This window comes from Palaemon carinicauda, chromosome 35, assembly GCF_036898095.1.
Source record: "Palaemon carinicauda isolate YSFRI2023 chromosome 35, ASM3689809v2, whole genome shotgun sequence".
In the NCBI taxonomy this organism is placed as follows: domain Eukaryota; kingdom Metazoa; phylum Arthropoda; class Malacostraca; order Decapoda; family Palaemonidae; genus Palaemon; species Palaemon carinicauda.
In genome coordinates this window covers 76,128,758-76,150,980 of record NC_090759.1, presented here as the reverse complement: position 1 = coordinate 76,150,980, position 22,223 = coordinate 76,128,758, and the positions used below count along the sequence as shown (strand labels likewise).

The 22,223-nt window shown below is 43.1% G+C and overlaps 2 protein-coding genes across 2 annotated transcripts in view; both read left to right on the top strand.

Moving 5' to 3' along the window:
• Positions 1-22,223, top strand: part of LOC137627889 (MAP kinase-activated protein kinase 2-like) — a 123,319-nt gene that overhangs the window by 47,831 nt on the left and 53,265 nt on the right. The window lies entirely within an intron of this gene.
• The window catches only part of LOC137627580 (uncharacterized), a 61,269-nt gene continuing 48,259 nt past the window's right edge, over positions 9,214-22,223 (top strand). Inside the window, exons 1-2 of the mRNA XM_068358666.1 lie at positions 9,214-9,440; positions 9,649-10,805. Coding sequence (XP_068214767.1) covers positions 9,751-10,805 — 1,055 coding nt within the window. The 5' untranslated portion in view covers positions 9,214-9,440; positions 9,649-9,750. The remainder of the gene's footprint in view (positions 9,441-9,648; positions 10,806-22,223) is intronic.

Sequence of the window (22,223 nt, the reverse complement as noted above, 5' to 3'; positions counted from 1 at the left end):
GGATTTTACTTTCAATATGATCCTCCTTGGCAGTCCTTGAGGGTTTAATATGACCTCCATATTCAAGTACTGTATTTAATTATGACAAGTACTTAAATACGCTAGGATGAGCTAGGCAGCTCAAATACTACAGGGCATTCATTTTTATTTTCACTGAGGATTTCTAGATTTTTTTTTTTTTGTCATTTGTAGAAACCCTAATTTTTACGTATAATAAACTAAAACATTAAAATACTCTATCATGCAGGTTTGAACTTCATTTAGTCTTAAATATTACGATACAGATTAAAAGAATTTGGAGATATGCTTGCTTTCTTAACCCTTTTACCCCCAAAGGACGTACTGGTACGTTTCACAAAACTCATCCCTTTACCCCCATGGACGTACCGGTACGTCCTTGCAAAAAAATGCTATAAAATATTTTTTTTTTTTCGTATTTTTTATAATTATTTGAAATAATTCAGGCATTTTCCAAGAGAATGAGACCAACCTGACCTCTCTATGACAAAAATTAAGGCTGTTAGAGCAATTTAAAAAAAATATACTGCAAAATGTGCTGGGGAAAAAATAACCCCTTGGGGGTTAAGGATTGGAAATTTCCAAAGAGCCTGGGGGTAAAAGGGTTAATAGGATGATTACATTATTGATTTGGTCACATTGTCTATTGTGATTTTTGTACTTCTTCAAAATCTGGTGCTTAATGTGCTTCGAGTTAAATCATCATGTTGTAGATTAGAAGTAGATTCTGTTGAAGGGTGATTGTTTTTGTTTTTGTTTTTTGTTTTGTTTATTAGAGGAACTTTAAAGTTTCCATGTTTTTGGTCATGTCTTATTTTCTGTATCCTACAGTTTTAAAATTTTTACTCTAGCTGATTCCATGGTGAATTCTTTTATTTAATTATATCATTTTTCATTTACTATGCTTGAGTTATATCTTGTGTAACATGATGATTGTTTAGAATTATATTTGAAAAATACAGTGCATATCGCTACCTCATTGCAAGAGGGTCGTAACTCTAAATTTGCTAGTTTTGAGTTATATGGTGTACAAGATTGCCGAATTGATTCTGCATCTTTTGGTAAAAGACTCGTAAATCTAGGTGAATTAGCGGCCGAGAGATGGAACTAAGAAGATTGTGAAACATGATCAAATTCATAGGACTTAGCAACTTTCAAATGCGTCTCCTGAAAAATCAGGAATTTGGAGTTACGACCCTCTTGCAATGAGGTAGCGATATGTCATGTATCATATTACATGTTACTTCTAAAAATACAGTTGCATTTGGTCTTATGATTTTGCTAGTGCTTTTGTATTTAATCATCTGGACTTAGGGGAGTTTTATACCTACATTCAATATTAATTTGTATTCACTTAAGCATGCATAGATATTGGTTCAGATTTACCATTTTTTCTCTTTTCTAAGATTCATCTGTTTTGTGCCATTTTTTTTAAGGTTTTAAAAAAAATCTGTTTATTACTACTGTATGTTTCATTTTTATTACTCCTTTGGATTAAATTAAGACTTCCAATGTTTTTTTTTTAAAATGCATAATGTACCATATAGGCTTCTTCATTATATGCAAAATATATTGAATAACTTACATCTCATTGTGTTTGCTGCTGTGAATGTAAGTATACTAGAGTATTTATGTGATTGTGAGTTATTAATTTCTTTGGCATGGCTGAAGTGTCAGGATACTAAAAATATAGGTTGGTTTTGTGCTGTAATATTGTAGTAAAAATATCAGACTATAGTAATCTTGCAAAAAACAAATCCTGTATGAAGCATTCATCGTGGATTTTAGATTAAAACAAACAAAAATAATTTAGGAAAAAGGAATGATTTTGGATTGAAAGTTGGTTCATATCATTATACTGTATATTTTAAATATACAGTCTTGTCACATAGAATTTTTGCTACAAAATAATATAAAGGCTATGATTACTCTGTGTCATCATTGATAACCAATTTATTAATTGTAGCATCACTGATTTCCAAGTAATTAATATTTTACAGGTGTTCATCAAAATATTTTGTTGATAGGTTTTCTTTATCTTTGATAATGATCAGCATACTATTGTGAATAATATTATCGGTTGCCTGCTAAGTAGGTCAACTTGCTTGTAACCTCACAGCGGGTGATTCGTAGTCCCTCCAAAAGTATCCTGAAATTGATTTTTTAAAGTGTTAATCTGTTGTGTGAAAATAAAAAAAACAGGAATTAGTCCTTTTTTAGTAATTATTGATTGAAAGGCTTTATTCACTGGCTCTTTAATTGTATACATGAACCTCCACTGATGGCTTTTTAAATATTTAACTTAGCCGGTGAATATATAATAGCTGCTACTCAGCGGCTCGACAGAAAACACACTCAAAAACTCGCGAGCGATCGCTATGAAGGTTGCGGGTGTGACCACCAGCGCCAACTATCGGCCAAATACCACTCTTGCATGTAAACAAACCCTTCAATTCTTCTCTGTCGACATTGACGACAAGACATATCATTACTCGCTGTAGAACCTGGAGTTTTCTCAACATATTTGGTGAAGTACTTCATTTTGGTTTGAGCTTTCGCAGTACAGGTGTTTTATCTTCAACTTAAATCTTGAACTCGTTTTTGGATAGATTTAATTTTTGATGACTTTGGATTGTTTTTTGGACTTTCCTTGACTTTTAAATGGCCGACCCTTCCCTTAGTACGGAAGTGTGTTTAGGCTTTTAGCAATTATCTTATCACGTTATAAATTAATTTTAATGATTTGTTTATATGCGACCTTCCTGAGAGTAGGCGGTCCTAACTTGGAAACCGAAGTTAAACAACGTTGAGCCCTTTCAATCGTAAATAACTTTTACAGAGCTAATGATTTAAAACTTATTAAATGAATATTTTTTAGTAGATATTTTATGAAAGATTTTCTTTGAATAGTCTTCGTACTGTTTCAAAGATGAACTAACGTTTAGTTTATTTATGCTACGCAGTTTGCGCTCTATCGTTACGATAGAGAGAGAAAGTATCACGGTTTCACTTTGCAGAAAGAGTAAATCGATTCTGACGACGTAGTTTTGAATGAACTAGTGTTTAGTCTCTTCCCCAGCCACTGATCTTTTTATCTTAGAATATGTTTACTGTTTTTTTGCTGGTATTAATGTGCTTACATTATACGACTGATTTCGCAATTATAACCTTTTGATGAGGGTAGAATTGCGTGCTTCAGGTAGAAATCAGTTTTATTCATACCTAGTGTGAATTGTTAAAAAATTCGATTTCAGTGAAATAATTGCAAAACAGAAAATCGTAGTGATAAAGTGATATTGCGCAAAGTGTTATCAGTGTTGCGACCGAGGGTTCGTCTGTTCGTGCCTGTCGTTCGCCTAGTCCGGGACCTCTTGCAAGCTCCCAAGCCCAGGGGAGAAGTAATGTCGTACGACTTATGGGTTCGAGAGGCCTTGATCAGCGAACAGACGTTCCCTCTATGGTATCAGGCGTATCTCACCAAGATCACCCCTACCATAAGGCGAGAGAGACGATTTTCTCCTCGTCATCCGAAGGCTTTTCGCATAAGAAACCGTGGAACAAGGTTTCGAGGCCCTTTAAGCGAAAGTCAGTCCTTTCAGGACAGGTCCAGCGTCCTGGTTTTAACTATTAGGACAGCTCTGACCCTGAACAGACCTTTAGTGTTTGATGGAGGGCGAGAAATAAACCTCTAGAAGTAAAAAGTAAAGTATGCAGTCATCAGAAGACTGCTTGCCGCCTAAACAAAAGCGTAACACAGACTCCGAGAGTCTTTTTGTAGGCAAGGTTTTGCAGTCGCAGACGTTACCCTCGTCTCTTACCGCAACCATTCCTGTTGATCCTAAATGGGTTGTACGGCAAGACATGCAGAATAAGCTTGCCTCCCTTATGGAAGACTATTCTGCCGATAAGTCCGTTGAGCCTAGCCGTTTATCTCATCGAGATCCTGGCCTTCAGCCACCCAAACGTTCCTTTGTGCGTCCTGTTGACGTTGGCGTAGCCAAGTCACGTCAGTCAGGTTGTTTAGAACCACACTCGATGCGGTCTCGTGTGGATTTTCAGCCGCATTTGGATGTTAGGCCACTTGCTGATGCTCCTGTTGACGTTCAGGACGTTCGCCAACCATCGGAGTTGACTTGTTTTGACGCTGAGCGTCAACCTCCGCATTCTAGAGTTGTTTTGACTGCTCAGACTAGGCGGTCAAAGCAGTCTCGAGTGGACGCTGTGCGTCCTCACGCACCTGTTGTTGTTGACAGTTCACAGACTGTCAAGCAGTTACATGACGTTGCGTCCTGGTCCGCTACTAATGCACCAGTGCGTGTGGACTCTGCTTGTAAAGCATTGCCACCACGGTAGGTCTCTCCCTTGCTTGAGACTCGGCTTTTATCGGACAAGGTTCCTTCAGATGAGGAAGTTGCTGTTCCCCCTCCTACTGATATTCCCTTGAGGACTCTGTCAGACGGAGAGGAGCCTAAAGCTGCTTAGCCCTCTATGGACTTTAAATAAATCATACTGATTTTTAAGGATCTTTGTCCGGATCTTTTTGTAACTGCTGCTCCTCGTTCGCCTAAACGTCAGAGTTTACACTAGGCCTAGCTACTTCGAAGCCGTTGTTTTATAAGCTAGTGCTCTCTCGCTCTTCTAAGAGAGCTTTACGTTTGCTGGGCGACTGGTTTATCACCAGGAGGAGTTTGGGGGAGACAGCCTTTGCTTTCCCTACTTTTAAGCTGGCTTATAGAGCGAGAGTCTGATATGACACGAGAGAAGTTCTCGGCTTGGGAGTTCCTGCCCAGATAGACTTCTCAAACCTCATAGACTCTCCCTGGTGCCTGGCCATGAGACGCTCCAAGATTTTATGGTCGACTTCAGAGCTATTTTCGAGCGTTTGAAGTTTTGCTGTACAATTATGTCATGCTTAAACAAGGCTTTCAGGGATGGCTCCTATGATCTGACAGCCACGTTCTCTGCAGGAACAAGTCCCTCAGGGATGGCTCCAATGATCTGGCAGCCATGTTCACTGCAGGAGTACGTAAGAGGCAAGTGCGCTCAATGTGTTCATTGTCAAGACAAACTTCACGATGAAGTCTACCGGGCTGTCTTGACAGCATTTATGGAAGGCGACTGGATGGTCTCTCTCGACTTTCAGGAGGCATACTTCCACATTCCTATACACCCGGATTCCCAACCGTTTCTGAGGTTTGTTTACAGGAATGTGGGGCACCAGTTTCGAGCCCTGTGCTTTGGCCTCAGTCCTGCTCCTCTCGGGATTACGAGGCTCATGAGGAATGTGGCAAAATCCCTCCATCTATCGGGGATCCGAGCCTCCCTGTACTTGGACGACTGGCTTCTCAGAGCATCGTCCAGTCTTCGCTGTCTGCAGGATCTACATTGGACGTTGAGTCTGTCCAGGGAGTTGGGACTTTTGGTCAACCTAAAAGTCCCAACTGATCCCATCCCAGATTATTCTATATTTGGGGATGGAGATTCGCAGTCCAGTTTTTTTCGGGCTTTTCCGTCTGCCACCGAATAGAACAAGCCCTGCTCGAAGTCCAACTAATGCTGAAAAGAAAACGTTTGTTCAGTCAGGAGTTGGAACAGTCTCGTAGGGACTCTCTCATCCCTGGAGCAGTTTGTCTCACTAGGGAGACTACACCTTCTGCCTCTCCGGTTCCATCTAGCCTCTCACTGGAACTAGGACAAGACGTTAGAGACGGTATCATTCCCAGTCTCCGAACCAGTAAAGGCATGCCTGAAATGGTGGGACGGCAATATCAGTCTGAGAGAGGGACTATCCCTAGCAGTCAAGAACCCAAACCACGTGTTGTTCTCAGACGCTTCGGATTTGGGTTGGGGTGCGACCCTGGACGGTCGGGAATGCTCGGGTCTGTGGACCTCAAGTCAGAAGAGCATGCACATCAATGGCAAGGAGCTATTAGCAGTCCACTTGGCCTTGATGATATTCGAAAGCTTCTTCGAAACTAAGTGGTAGAGGTCAACTCAGACAACACCACAACTTTGGCGTACATCTCCAAGCAAGGAGGCACACACTCCTTCACGCTGCTCGAGATCGCAAGGGACCTTCTCTTATGGTCAAGAAATCGAGGCATCTCCCTGTTGACGAGATTCATCCAGGGGGACTTGAACGTCTTGGCAGACTGTCTCAGTCGGAGGGGTCAGGTGATACACACGGAATGGACCCTCCACAAGGACGTGGGCAAGAGTCTTTGGGCTACTTGGGGTCAACCCACCATAGACCTCTTTGCCTCCTCGTTGACCAAAAGGTTACCAATCTATTGCTCTCCAGTCCTAGATACAGAAGCAATCCACATAAACGCGTTTCTACTGGATTGGTCTCTTCTGGACTTCTATGCATTCCCACCATTCAAGATAGTCAACAAGGTACTGCAGAAGTTCGCCTCTCACGAAGGGACAAGGTTAACGTTGGTTGCTACCCTCTGGCCCGCGAGAGAGTGGTTCACCGAGGTACTTCAATGGCTGGTAGACTTTCCAAGAAGTCTTCCTCTAAGGGTAGATCTGTTACGTCAGCCCCACGTAAAGAATGTCCATCAAAGCCTCCCCGCTCTTCGTCTGACTTCCTTCAGACTATCGAAAGACTCTCAAGAGCTCGAAGCTTTTCGAAGGAGGCAGCCAGTGCGATTGCAAGAGCGAGGAGAGCTTCTACCATTAAGAGTATACCAGTCGAAGTGGGAAGTCTTTTGAGACTGGTGCAAGTCAGCATCTGTGTCCTCGTCCAGTACCTCTGTAGCCCAAATCGCAGATTTTCTTTTACATCTGAGAAAGGTTCGCTCCCTTTCAGCTCCCACGATTAAGGGCTACAGGAGCATGTTGGCTTCGGTCTTTCGACATAGAGGCTTAGATCTTTCCAACAATAAAGATCTCCAAGATCTCCTTAAGTCTTTCGAGACCTCTAAGGAACGTCGTTTGGCAACTCCTGGATGGAACTTAGACGTGGTCATAAGGTTCCTCATGTCAGACAGGTTTGAGCCATTACATTCAGCCTCCCTGAAGGATCTCACCCTCAAGACACTTTTCCTAGTGTGCTTGGCTTCGGCTAAAAGGGTCAGTGAACTTCATGCCTTCAGTAAGAACATCGGTTTTTTCTACAGAAAAAGCCACTTGTTCACTTCAACTTGGTTTCCTGGCCAAAAAATGAACTGCCTTCTCGTCCTTGGCCTAAATCTTTTGATATTCCTTGCTTATCAGAGATCGTAGGCAACGAACTGGAAAGAGTATTATGTCCTGTTAGAGCTCTTAAGTTCTATTTAGCTCGTACTAAGTCATTACGAGGTAAATCTGAGGCATTATGGTGCTCAGTTGAGAAACCATCATTGCCTATGTCAAAGAATGCTTTGTCATATTTTATCAGATTTTTTAATACGAGAAGCTCATTCTCACTTGAATGAGAAAGACCGATGGTTGCTTAAGGTTAAGACGCACGAAGTTAGAACTATAGCAAACTCCGTGGCCTTCAAGCAAAATAAATCTCTGCAAAGTATTATGGACGCGACTTTTTGGAGAAGCAAGTCAGTGTTCGCGTCATTTTACTTAAAAGATGTCCAGACTCTTTACGAGGACTGCTACACACTGGGTCCATTCTTTGCAGCGAGTGCAGTAGTGGGTGAGGGTTCTACCACTACATTACCCTAATTCCAATATCCTTTTTAATCTGTCTCTTGAAATGTTTTTTAATATTGTTTTTTGGGATGTACGGAAGGCTAAGAAGCCTTTCGCATCCTTGTTGATTTGGCGGGTGGTCAAAGTCATTTCTTGAGAGCGCCCAGATTAGGGGTTTGATGAGGTCCTGTTAGTATGGGTTGCAACCCTTTATACTTCAGCTCCTGGGAGTCTTTCAGCATCCTAAGAGGATCGCTGGGCTTCGTGAGGAAGACGGACTTACAAGGCAGAGTAATCGTCTAAGTCAACTTCCTTACCAGGTACCTATATATTTTGGTTTTGTTATTTTGATAACTGTCAAAAACTCTTAGCTTATACGCTGTAAACTTAATTAACTCTGGTCTCTACCCACCGCCTTGGGTGTGAATCAGCTATTATATATTCACCGGCTAAGTTAAATATTTAAAAATGATATTTTAATTATAAAATAAATTTTTGAATATACTTACCCGGTGAATATATAAATTAAAGGCCCTCCCTTCCTCCCCAATAGAGACGCAGCGGGACGAGAAGAATTGAAGGGTTTGTTTACATGCAAGAGTGGTATCTGGCCGATAGTTGGCGCTGGTGGTCACACCCGCAACCTTCATAGCGATCGCTCGCGAGTTTTTGAGTGTGTTTTCTGTCGAGCCGCTGAGTAGCAGCTATTATATATTCACCGGGTAAGAATATTCAAAAATTTATTTTATAATTAAAATATCATTTTATCGACATTTGCCCCTAAATAAAAATTTCCTATATTCTTTCCTTTCAATAGGCTTAGTGGACCTTTGTACAGTATTGAGACAGTCTGGCATTGAACGGCAATAACCTTGGCTTGGGTATGCAACATAGGCTTTGTCCTTTCAGTTTTCTCGTTGACTTGTGTTACCCCGCTTCAGGTTGTGAAGCTTTTAAAAGTACTATTTAAGTTATTAATAATTGTAAGGACTGTCTTCTGCGTAGATTGTTCAAGGGAGTTTTTTCAATATTTAACTTAGCCGGTGATTATAATAGCTGCAACTCTGTTGCTCGACAGAAAACTCTAAGGTAAAATTCGCCAGCGATTGCTACACAGGTTGCGGGTGTGCCCAACAGCGCCATCTGTCGTCCAGATACCCAGTACTCAATGTAAACAAAGAACTCAATTTTCTCTCTGTCGTGCTCCCGACAAGACGTACTTATTCGCTGTTGCTAAACTGGATTTGTTTTCACAACTAATTGGTGAAGTACACTATTCTAGTTTTGAGCTTTCGCTATGCAGGTGTTTTATCTTCATCTTAAATCTTGAACTCGTTTTGGATAGATTTAATTATGGTGACAAAGAGAGTATGGACTTTCTTTCACTTTTAAATGGCCGACCCTTCCCTTAGCGGAAGTGTGTTTAGGCTTTTAGTAATTATATCACGTTATAGATTTTCCTCTATATATTTTATATCTCTCCGCCTTTATTAGGCCTCTTCGATTAACTTTCCATTTATTATAAACATATAAAAATAATTTTAATGTTTTTAGAGGATTGTCTATTCATATCTGTTGTACATGTTATAATTATTATATGATCCTATTTCATTCTTGTGCATTATAGGATCCTATTTCATTTATGTGTATTGTGTCGTCTATACATTATGTGCATTATAGGATCCTATTTCATTTATGTGTATTGCGTCATCTATACATTGGCGCTCATTTGTGAGAATGTAAGCAAACAGTGTTTCAGTTTGGCAGCTCATTTACTCGCTGCGTATATGGTACAGTATTATTGTCTATAGACTTTAGTTAAACTTTATTATCTATTATATGCTAGCAGCAAATGGTTCATTAGCTAGCTGTGAATACTGTGAATTTACTAACTGACCCATATATGCTATTAGGTGTCAGTGTAATTTCATATTGAATTTATTTTGACTGCCGATGCAAATGCCATTTCATTTCTCATCATGCTATCTTTCATTGCAGATATTATCATTGTCATGTGATGCCTTCCAAGTGATAATAAACATTTCATGAACAAAAAGTGAATCTTATTTATGATAATATCAGTGATCTTGCTACATTACAATGCCTGCTGTACAATGCCCCATCGACAATTGCAATTATGTGACCCCCGACCTGTCTGACGCCATTGTTGCTGCCCTACTGACCGCCCATTGCATAAACCACACAGCTGCTGCTCGACCAGGTGCTGCAGCGCAACATGCACAAGTGGAAAAGGTTAAGAGGCCTACCATCACTGCCGCAGGAACCACTGAGGAATGGTCATATTTTTTAATAAGGTGGGATGAATATGTAAATGCCACAGCCATTAACGGGCAAGAAGCTGTTGTTCAGCTGCTAGAGTGTTGTGAAGATCAATTGCGTAAAGATGTAACTAGAGTTGCTGGAGGCAGCCTCCTCGCAAAACCTATTGCCGAAGTCATTGCTGCCATTCGAGCCCTAGCCGTACGTGAAGAAAATGTAATGGTGGCACGGGTCACACTCCATAATATGAGGCAAGACAGAGACGAACCCATCCGAGCATTTGGAGCCAGATTAAGGGGGCAAGCTGGTATATGTAAATTCCTCCTAGATTGCCCTTCCTGCGATAGTGAAGTGAATTATACTGAGCCAATTATTCAGGATATCCTTATCAGAGGCATTGAAGACCAGGAGATACAACTTGACCTGTTGGGTCACACAAATCAAAACATGACACTAGAAGAAGTTTTTAGATTTGTTGAAAGAAAAGAAGCCGGTAAACGCTCAGCGTCTTTATTCACGGAATCCCCAAGCACCGATGCCTCAAGTTCGTACAAAAAATTTAACCGAACCAGGATTGTGAAACATGACTTAAATAAACCTGCTTCTGATGTGAGTTGCTCTTATTGTGGTAAAACAGGGCATGGCAGAAAGGCCCCTGCAAGTCTCAGAAAATCAGAATGCCCTGCATTTGATAAAACATGCCTTTCTTGCAATAAATTACACCATTTTGCTTCAGTTTGCAGGAAGAAATCACCTCAGGCAAGTGGAATACAATCACATGCTGCAATCCAACCTGAAGATAATGCTGTGTTTAATGAACTTTGTTCTGTCACCACCTATCATAACAACTCATCCATTACACTTGATCACCATCAGTATGACGCTATGTCAAAATCATGGATTAAAAGGCCCTCTGGGCCCCAACCATTCATTAACCTCAAAATATCCACTTCCTCAGAAGACTATTCCCACTTCGGCTTCAAACTTCACGCCCCACCGAAAGCAGCAGTGGCTCGAGTAATGGCAGACACAGGCTGTTAGAGTTGTCTGGCAGGTATCCATGCTCTGAATAAACTTCACATCAAGCATTCTGATCTGATTCCAGTTAATATCTCCATGAAAGCTGCCAACAGTAAAGGCATAAATATTCTAGGAGCCGTTATTCTTCGCTTTACAGGTACCAACAACAGGGGTAAATTGGTTGAAACCAGACAAATCACCTATGTCACCGACAACTCTGACAAGATTTACTTGAGCAAAGAGGGCTGCATCGCCTTAGGTATAATCTCTTCCACCTTCCCCTGCATTGGCGAAGCGACACAGGAAACATCATCGACTAATATTCAGACAGAGGAATGCTCGTGCCCCCAGAGACAACTCCCCCCACCACCACCCCAAAAGTTACCATTCGCTGCAACGGAGGCTAATAGAGAGAAGTTGCAGAAGTTCCTCCTAGAGCACTACGCATCCAGCACTTTTAATACATGTGAACACCAAAAGCTACCCATGATGTCAGGACCCCCGTTAAAATTAATGATTGATCCACATGCTGAACCAGTAGCGGTACATACCCCTATACCCGTTCCCCTTCACTGGCAGGATGAGGTAAAACAAGGACTGGACCAGGATGTGAACCTAGGAGTCCTCGAACAGGTGCCCATAGGCGAGCCTGTCACATGGATGAGCCGTATGGTAGTTTGCGACAAGAAGAATGGTAAACCACGTCGCACAGTAGATCTGCAAGCCCTCAACCTCCATGCCACTCGCGAAACACACCACACACCATCCCCTTTCCATCAAGCTCGTGCAGTGCCAGCAGGTAAACGTAAAACCGTCTTAGATGCCTGGAATGGATACCACAGCGTACCGCTACGGCCCGAAGACCGTCACCTAACCACATTCATCACACCATGGGGCCGCTACAGGTATTGCACGGCCCCACAAGGATACATAGCTTCTGGTGACGGCTATTCCAGACGATACGACGAACTGGTCGGTCATATCCCGAACAAAACCAAGTGCATCGATGACACGTTGCTCTGGGCAGACAACATAGAGGAGAGTTTCTTCCAGACAGTACAATGGTTAGATATTTGTGGTCATAATGGTATCATTTTAAATCCTGACAAGTTCGTTTTTTCAGCTAACACTGTCCAGTTTGCGGGGTTTGAAATCACACCAGATTGCGTCCGGCCATGTGAGAAATATTTGTCTGCAATACGCGATTTCCCCACACCAAAAAACATAACCGACGTGCGCTCCTGGTTTGGCCTCATCAATCAAGTCTCTTATGCCTTCTCTATGACCAAACGCATGACCCCGTTTCGTAACTTTTTGCGCCCTGGCAACCCTTTCTGTTGGGACAGACACATGGACACCCTTTTTGAGGAATCTAAAGATCACATAATCGACGAAATCAAGAGGGGCGTTCAGATCTACGATAAAGAAAAATCAACATGCCTTGCTACCGACTGGTCCAAATCAGGCATTGGGTTCTGGCTCACCCAAAAACACTGCCTGTGCACACCAACCCGGCCATTTTGCTGCAAATCGGGCTGGAAAACCACCTTAATTGGGAGTAGATTCACACACCCAGCAGAGTCTCGTTATGCACCCATTGAAGGAGAGGCCTTGGCTGTAGTGGAAGCCCTTAACAAAACCAGATTCTTCGTCCTTGGATGCCCTAGCTTGTTCATCGCAGTGGACCACAAGCCCCTACTTAAAATCTTTGGTGATCGATCTTTTGAAGACATCTCCAACGCTCGCCTTCGAAACTTAAAAGAAAAGACACTACGATACCGCTTCGAAATGGTCCATGTTCCTGGCACAAAACACAAAGCAGCCGACACGCTCTCACGACATCCCACAGGCAATGGTCCTCCAATGAAACTACGTTTGCAGGACGACATCGCATCCATGCACTCCTGCAGTGATGAAATAAAGGATGATATCGACTCTGCCCTGCAGTGTGCACACGTTACATCCCTGCAAACCCTTGGCTCAGTGACGTGGGACAAAGTTCAAACTGCAACTAACAGCTGCCCGGACTTTCAACATCTGATCTCACTGATTGAAAATGGCATCCCCGAGGCTAAGAATGACGTACCACCGCATCTCCACGAATACCATAAGTTCCGCCACGAATTGTATACTGTAGACGGTGTAGTCATCTACAAAGACAGAATTGTGATCCCCCCCACCCTTCGTAAACAAGTACTCCAAGCCCTTCATGCGGCTCACCAGGGAATCACCTCGATGACAGCACGAGCAGATTCGTCTGTATTTTGGCCCGGCATCTCTAAAGATCTCCAAGACACACGTATGAACTGTTATCACTGTAACCGCATTGCACCTTCCCAACCCGCCCTTCCCCCACATCCACAAAACCCTCCTGCCTATCCATTTCAGCATATTTGTGCCGATTTTTTCCACTACAAAGGACAACAGTACCTCGTTGTAGTGGACAGGTATTCAAATTGGCCTGTCATCGAACGCGCAGCAGATGGTGCCACTGGGCTTATCAACAGTCTACGGAGGATATTCGCAACATATGGAATCGCTGATGAGCTTTCTTCTGATGGTGGCCCAGAGTTCTCTGCAAAAATCACTCAAGATTTCCTTCAGGCTTGGGGGGTCGACCATCGTCTTTCCTCAACCTATTTTCCCCATTCTAATTGTAGGGCAGAGGTTGGCGTTAAAATAGCGAAAAGACTCCTCACCGACAACACTGGGCCCACAGGAGACCTGAACATCGACGCCTTTCAGCGCGCCGTCCTTCAATACCGGAATACCCCTGACAAAGAAACCAAAGTTTCTCCAGCTATGTGTATCTTCGGAAGGCCCATTAAGGATTTCATCCCCATCTTGCCAGGAAAATACAACCCCCATCCCACTTGGAGAAGCACCCTCGCACAGGCCCGAACCCATTAAAATGGGACAAAACAGGCGTTGTGTCCGAAGTGCGTCAATTTGATCAGTACATTGTCAGGGTCGATGGCTCTGGAAGGGCTACTCTTCGCAACAGACAATTTCTGAGGAAATACATCCCTGCTATTCCAAGACGACCACGATTAACCATTGGATACCCAATTCCCCAGCACGAGAAATCACGTCAACGCCCATCATCGCCACCAGAACCTGATACAGAACCGCACTCTACTGATCGACTGGAAGTGCCACACCCTGCGCCTACATCTCCCACAGATGCCACACCACCCCCATCACCACGTCCTCAATCTCCCATAACACCTGTTCACCACCCACAGGCACCTGACGCAGCACTACATGATGCACACCCTGATGCCTCTCCTAATAATTTCTTTCAAGCTCCCCCAAGTGCCCTTCCGGATCGTCCTCAGAGGCTGCGCAAGAAGCCTGCCTACTTGACTGACTATGATTGTAATACGTATTGATTCGTTTTTGCAGACCAATACTTTTCCACCCTTTATTTATCTTTATGATATTATATTTTTCATTCAGCTATGCTCCATAGCCACATAGCTAATATGCTTTTATAAAGTAGTTTTCATATATTGCTCCAACATGTTCAGTTTTGTTTTTGAGTTTTCTTATTAGTACCCCAAAAAAAAACTTGGGAGGAGATAGAGGATTGTCTATTCATATCTGTTGTACATGTTATAATTATTATATGATCCTATTTCATTCTTGTGCATTATAGGATCCTATTTCATTTATGTGTATTGTGTCGTCTATACATTATGTGCATTATAGGATCCTATTTCATTTATGTGTATTGCGTCATCTATACATTGGCGCTCATTTGTGAGAATGTAAGCAAACAGTGTTTCAGTTTGGCAGCTCATTTACTCGCTGCGTATATGGTACAGTATTATTGTCTATAGACTTTAGTTAAACTTTATTATCTATTATATGCTAGCAGCAAATGGTTCATTAGCTAGCTGTGAATACTGTGAATTTACTAACTGACCCATATATGCTATTAGGTGTCAGTGTAATTTCATATTGAATTTATTTTGACTGCCGATGCAAATGCCATTTCATTTCTCATCATGCTATCTTTCATTGCAGATATTATCATTGTCATGTGATGCCTTCCAAGTGATAATAAACATTTCATGAACAAAAAGTGAATCTTATTTAGTTTTGTTTATATAGACCTTTCCTGAGAGTAGGCGGTCCTAACTTGGAAACCGAAGTTAATCAACGTTGAGCCCTTTATATTGTAATTAGCTTTTATAGAGCTAAGGATTTAAAACTTTTTAAATGTAATATTTTATGAAAGAATTTCTTTGATAGTCTTCGTACTGTTTTCAAAGATGAACTAACGTTTAGTTTATTTATGCTACGCAGTTGTTGACGTTCAGGACGTTCAACATGCGCTCTATCGTTACGATAGAGAGAGAGTGTATCACGGTTTCACTTTGCAGTAAGAGTAAATCGATTCTGACGTTTTGTTCATTTTTTCTTAGCTTAAATGTTTTAAATTCTATTTTAAAGGAACTTTTTATTTGAAAAACCTTTCAGTTTTTTCCTTTAGTCAAATAACATGTTTTTTTGACGAAATATAATTGGGCTCTTCTCTTAGGTGCGAAATCAAGAGAGAAAGAGAGAGAGAGATAGAGACGGAGGGAGAGAGAGGAGAGAAAACGTTCCGTTCAAGCGGGTAACGTTGTTCTCGTGTTACTCTCGTCCCTAGTCGCTGTACGGGGAGGAAGGATAAAACGTTTTAGTTTTTTATTCTCGTCCCCAGGCTATGTGCGGTGAGAGATTGAAAACGTAGTTATATGAACTAGTGTTTAGTCTCTTTCCCAGCCACTGATTTTTTTATCTTTAAATATGTTTTCTGTTTTTTGCTGGTATTAATGAGCTTGCATTATACGACTGATTTCGCAATTACTACCTTTTAATGAAGGGTAGAATTGCGTGTTTCAGGTAGAAATCAGTAAAAATTTCAGTGAAATAAGTGCAAAACAGAGAATCGAAGTGATAAAGTGATATGCGCAAAGTGTTACAGTGTTGCGTCCGAGGGTTCGTCTGTTCGTGCCTGTCGTTCACCTAGTCCGGGACCTCTTACATGCTCCCAAGCCCAGGGGAGAAGTAATGTCAAACGACTTATGGGTTCGAGAGGCCTTGACCAACGAACAGACGTTTTTCCCTCTATGGTATCGGGTGTATCTTACCAAGATCTCCCCTACCATAAGACGAGAGAGACGTTGTTTCTCCTCGTCATCCGAAGGCTTTTCGCATAAGAAACCTGTCACAAGGTTTCGAAGCCCTTAAGCGAAAGTCAGTCCTTTCAGGACAGGTCCAGCGTCCTGGTTACAACCATTAGGACAGCTCTGACCCTATGCAGTCATGGGATAACTGCTCGCCGCCTAACAAAAGCGTAACACAGACTCTGAGAGTCTTTTTTTGTAGGCAAAGTGTTGCGGTCACAGACGTTACCCTCGTCTCTTACCACAACCATTTCCGTTGATCCTTAATGGGTTGTATGGCAAGACATGCAGTATATGCTTGCCTCCCTTATGGAAGACTATTCTGCCGATTAGTCCGTTGAGTCTAGCCGTTTATCTCATCGAGATCCTGGCTTTCAGCCAACCTAACGTTCCTTTGTGCTTACTGTTGACGTTGGCGTAGCTTAGTCACGTCAGTCAGGTTGTTTAGAACCACACCCGATGCGGTCTCGTGTGGTTTTTCAGCCGCATTTGGACGTTAGGCCACTTGCTGAGGCTCCTGTTGACGTTCAAGACGTTCACTAACAATCGGAGTTGACTTGTTTTGACGCTGTGCGTCAACCTCCGCATTCTAGAGTTGTTTTGACTGCTCAGTCTAGGCAGTCAAAGCAGTCTCGAGTAGACGCTGTGCGTCCTCACGCACCTGTTGTGGTTGACAGTTCAGTTGTTGACAGTTCACAGACTGTCAAGCAGTTACATGACCTTGCGTTCTGGTCCGCTACTAATGCACCAGTGAGTGTGGACTCTGCTTGTAAAGCATTGCCACCACGGTAGGTCTCTCCCTTGCTTGAGACTCAGCTTTTATCGGACAAGGTTCCTGTAGATGAGGAAGTTGCTGTTCCCCCTCCTACTGATATTCCCTTGAGGACTCTGTCAGATGGAGAGGAGCCTAAAGCTGCTTAGCCTCCTATGGACTTTAATTAAATCATGATGATTTTTTTAAGGATCTTTGTCCGGATCTTTTTGTAACTGCTGCTCCTCGTTCGCCTAAACGTCAGAGCTTACACTAGGCCTAGCTACTTCGAAGCCGTTGTTTTTAAGCTAGTGCTCTCTCGCTCTCCTAGAGAGCTTTACGTTGGCTAGGCGACTGGTTTTTCACCAGGAGGAGTTTGGGGGATACAGCCTTTGCTTTCCTTTCTTTTAAACTGGTTTATAGAGCGAGAGTCTGAAATGACACGAGAGAAGTTCTCGGCTTGGGAGTTCATGCCTCTGCCCAGATAGACTTCTCAATTCTCGTAGACTCTCCCTGGTGCCTGGCCAGGAGATGCTCCAAGTTGTTTACAGGTCAACTTCACAGCTGTTTTCGAGCCTTTGAAGTTTTGCTGTACAATTATGTCACGCATAACAAGGCTTTCAGGGATGGTAAACGGTACCGCCTCAGTCGCTAACCCCGTCTGTTGCCACACCTGCTCCCGTAGACCCTAAATGGGCTTTGCTGCAAGACATGCAGTCCAAGCTTGCGTCCTTGATAGAGGACTTTAATGCGGAGAAGGTTGCTACCGAACCTTCTGGCCAACAACCTTCCAACCGGTCGGTTGTGCGCCCTGTTGACGCTGAGGTAACCTACTCGCGTCTGCCAGTTGAGGTGGTTCCTCCACCGATGCGACCCAGTGTGGGTTGCCAGCCGCACGTTGACGTTAAGCGACGCTCGGAGGTGGTTGTTGACGTTCAGGACGTTCAACAACCAGCAGAGGTGACTTGTTTTGACGCAGTGCGTCAACCTCAGCAACCCGGTAGGGTGTTGACTGCACAACCCAGACGGTCTAGACAGTCTCGGGTTGACGCTGTGCTTCCTCGCGCACCCATGGTTGTTGACAGTTCACAGACTGTGCAGCAGTTCCATGATATTGCGTCCGGCTCCGTCACGCATCCACCAGTGCGACCGGACTCAGCGAGCCAGACGTTGCCCACTCCGTTGCCGTTTCCTCATCAGTTTTCGGATGAGGAACCCTCTGATGAGGACGTTGCTGAACAACAAGACGATCAGCCCCCAGAATAGATCAAGCCCTGCTATCCATCCAGAAGATGCTGAAGAAGGAACGCTGCTCAGTCAGGCTGTGGATGAGTCTGGTAGGGACGCTGTCATCCGTGGAACAATTTGTGTCACTAGGAAGACTACTCCTCCGTCCTCTTCAATACCATCTAGCTTTTCACTGGAAAAAGGACAAGACGCTAGAAGCGGTCTCGATCCCGGTTTCCGAAAAGATAAAGTCTTGTCTGACTTGGTGGAAGGACAATATCAACCTAAGAGAGGGTCTTCCCCTGGCTGTTCAGACTCCCAACCACGTTCTCTTCTCGGACGCATCGGACGTGGGCTGGGGAGCGACACTAGACGGTCGGGAATGCTCAGGACTGTGGAACTCGAGTCAGAGGAGCATGCATATCAACTGCAAGGAGCTGTTGGCAGTACATCTGGCCTTGAAAAGCTTCAAGTCTCTCCTTCGAGGCAAAGTGGTGGAAGTTAACTCGGACATCACCACGGCCTTGGCGTACATCTCCAAACAAGGAGGTACCCACTCACTGACGTTGTACGAGATCACAAGGGACCTGCTCATCTGGTCAAAAGGTCAAGACATCTCCCTAGTAACGAGGTTCATCCAAGGCGACTTGAACGTCATAGCAGATTGTCTCAGTCGGAAAGGGCAAGTAATTCCAACCGAATGGACCCTCCACAAGGATGTGTGCAAGAGACTTTGGGCCACTTGGGGTTAAACCATCCATAGATCTCTTTGCAACCTCGCTGACCAAGAGGCTTCCAATCTATTGCTCTCCAGTCCCGGACCCAGCAGCAATACATATAGATGCTTTCCTCCTAGATTGGTCACATCTGGATCTCTACGCATTCCCACCGTTCAAGATTGTCAACAAGGTACTGCAGAAGTTCGCCTCTCACGAAGGGACAAGGTTGACGTTAGTTGCTTCCCTCTGGCCCGCGAGAGAATGGTTCACCGAGATACTTCGATGGTCAGAAGACATTCCCAGTAGTCTTCCTCTAAGGGTAGACCTTCTACGTCAGCCACACGTAAAGAAGGTACTCCAAAGCCTCCACGCTCTTCGTCTGACTGCCTTCAGACTATCGAAAGACTCTCGAGAGCTAGAGGCTTTTCGAAGGAAGCAGCCAGTGCGATTGCTAGAGCAAGGAGAGCTTCTTCCATTAGAGTCTACCAATCGAAGTGGGAAGTCTTCCGAGACTGGTGCAAGTCAGTTTCTGTATCCTCGACCAGTACCTCTGTAGCTCAAATAGCTGTTTTTCTCTTATACCTGAGAAAAGGAAGATCCCTTTCAGCTCCCACTATCAAGGGCTACAAAAGCATGTTGGCATCGGTCTTCCGGCATAGAGGCTTAGATCTTTCCAAACATAAAGATCTGCAAGACCTCCTTAAGTCTTTTGAGACCACCAAGGAGCGTCGTTTGGCTACCCCTGGATGGAATTTAGACGTGGTACTAAGATTCTTCATATCAGACAGGTTGGAGCCGTTACAATCAGCCTCCCCGAAAGATCTCACTCTTAAGACTCTTTTCCTGGTATGCTTAGCCTCGGCTAAAAGAGTCAGTGAGATTCATGCCTTCAGCAAGAACATAGGATTTTCGTCAGAAAAAGCCACTTGTTCGCTACAACTTGGTTTTCTAGCCAAAAATGAGCTGCCTTCTCGGCCTTGGCCTAAATCTTTCGATATCCCCAGCTTATCGGAGATCGTAGGCAATGAACTAGAAAGAGTCTTATGCCCTGTTAGAGCTCTTAAGTTCTATTTAAAGCGTACTAAACCTTTACAAGGCCAATCTGAAGCTTTATGGTGTTCAGTTAAGAAACCATCCTTGCCTTTGTCAAAGAATGCTTGGTCAGACTTTATCAGATTGTTAATACGAGAAGCTCATTCACATCTGAGTGAGGAAGACCGAACTTTGCTTAAGGTGAAGACGCACGAAGTTAGAGCTGTAACAACTTCCGTGGCCTTTAAGCAAAATATATCTCTGCAAAGTATAATGGACGCAACCTATTGGAGAAGCAAGTCAGTGTTCGCGTCATTTTACTTGAAAGATGTCCAGTCTCTTTACAAGAACTGCTACACACTGGGACCATTCGTAGCAGCGAGTGCAGTAGTGGGTGAGGGCTCAACCACTACAATTCCCTAATTCCATAACCTTTTTAATCTTTCTCTTGAAATGTTTTTATTGTTGTTTTTGGGTTGTCCGGAAGGCTAAGAAGCCTTTCGCATCCAGGTTGATTTGGCGGGTGGTCAAAGTCATTTCTTGAGAAGCGCCTAGATTAGGGGTTTTGATGAGGTCCTGTTGTATGGGTTGCAACCCTTGATACTTCAGATCCTAGGGGTCGATCAGCATCCTAAGAGGATCGCGAGGCTCCGTAAGGAAGACGTACTTAAAAAGGCAGAGTAATTGTTCAAGTCGACTTCCTTACCAGGTACCTATTTATTTTGTTTTTGTTATTTTGATAACTTCTAAAATGAAATAAAAATTCTTAGCTCATAATAATGTAAACATATTTTGCTGGTCTCTACCCACCCCCCAGGGTGTGAATCAGCTATTATTATCACCGGCTAAGTTAAATATTGAAAAATGTTATTTTTATAATAAAATAAATTTTTGAATATACTTACCCGGTGATTATAAATTAAAGGACCCTCCCTTCCTCCCCAATAGAGACGCAGTGGGACGAGGAGAAAATTGAGTTCTTTGTTTACATTGAGTACTGGGTATCTGGACGACAGATGGCGCTGTTGGGCACACCCGCAACCTGTGTAGCGATCGCTGGCGAATTTTACCTTAGAGTTTTCTGTCGAGCAACAGAGTTGCAGCTATTATAATCACCGGGTAAGTATATTCAAAAATTTATTTTATTATAAAAATAACATATTTCTGAGTGATCATGATCCTCATTAAAAGTTGGAAGCATCTGTAGATCTTCTCCACCTGTCAGGAAAATGAATGACCCAAAAATTAAATCAGCATAGCAGTTGCCTGCAACTTCTAGTGGTGTTCAAGGCCTTTCAGCCTCAGGAGACGTTGGTAATAGGAAAGTGAGTGGCTGTGCTGTCTGACAACATGACGGAATTAGCTTACAATCGGAAAACGGGGACCCAGAAATCCCTATACCGGATAGCACAAATGTTATGGACAGGGAGAAATTTTGAGAGAATTAATCCTTCTATGGTTTATCCCAGGAAAATTGAACATCTTAGCAGGTCAATTTAGCAGAAAAACCAGATTCTCCTAAACGAATGGTCTCTACATCCGTCAGTGTGTCTTGAAATTAGTGGCAGTGACCCAATGTAGACATGTTTGCAACATCTATAAATGAAGAGATAGAAGTGTTTTGTTCAACAGTTCCAGATCCTTTACCATCGAAGGAGGATGTCCTGTTACAGGACTGGTCAAATCTTAATCTCTATGCCTTTCCATCATTTCCCCATGACTCGACCGGTGATAGATAAGTTCAGGGTGTCTACAAATAGCAGAATGGCTATGGTGGCTCCATTTTCTTCTTAAAGAGAGTGGCTTATAGATATGTGGCCTCTGTTGTTAGAGTTTCCAAGCAGGTTGCTTTAATGAAACAATCTTCTCGAACAGATTTTGAGGGCGGTGCATCCAAACCTATATTATTATTATTATTAAATGCTAAGCTACAACCCTAGTTGGAAAAGCAGGATGCTATAAGCCCAGGGGCCCCAACAGGGAAAATAGCCTAGTGAGGAAAGGAAATAAGGAAAAATAAAATATTTTAGGAGTAGTAACAATATTGAAATAAATATTTCCTATTTAAACTATAAAAACTTTAGCATAACAAGAGGAAGAGAAACTAGATAGAAAAGTGTGCCCGAGTGTACCCTCAAGCAAGAGAACTCTAACCCAAGGCAGTGTAAGACCATGGTACAGAGGTTATTGCACTACCCAAGAATAGAGAACAATGGTTTGATTTTGGAGTGTCCTTCTCCTAGAAGGGCTGCTTACCATAGCTAAAGAGTCTCTTCTACCCTTACCAAGAGGAAAGTAGCCTCTGAATAATTACAGTGCAGTAGTTAACCGCTTGGGTGAAGAAGAATTATCTAGTAATCACAGTGT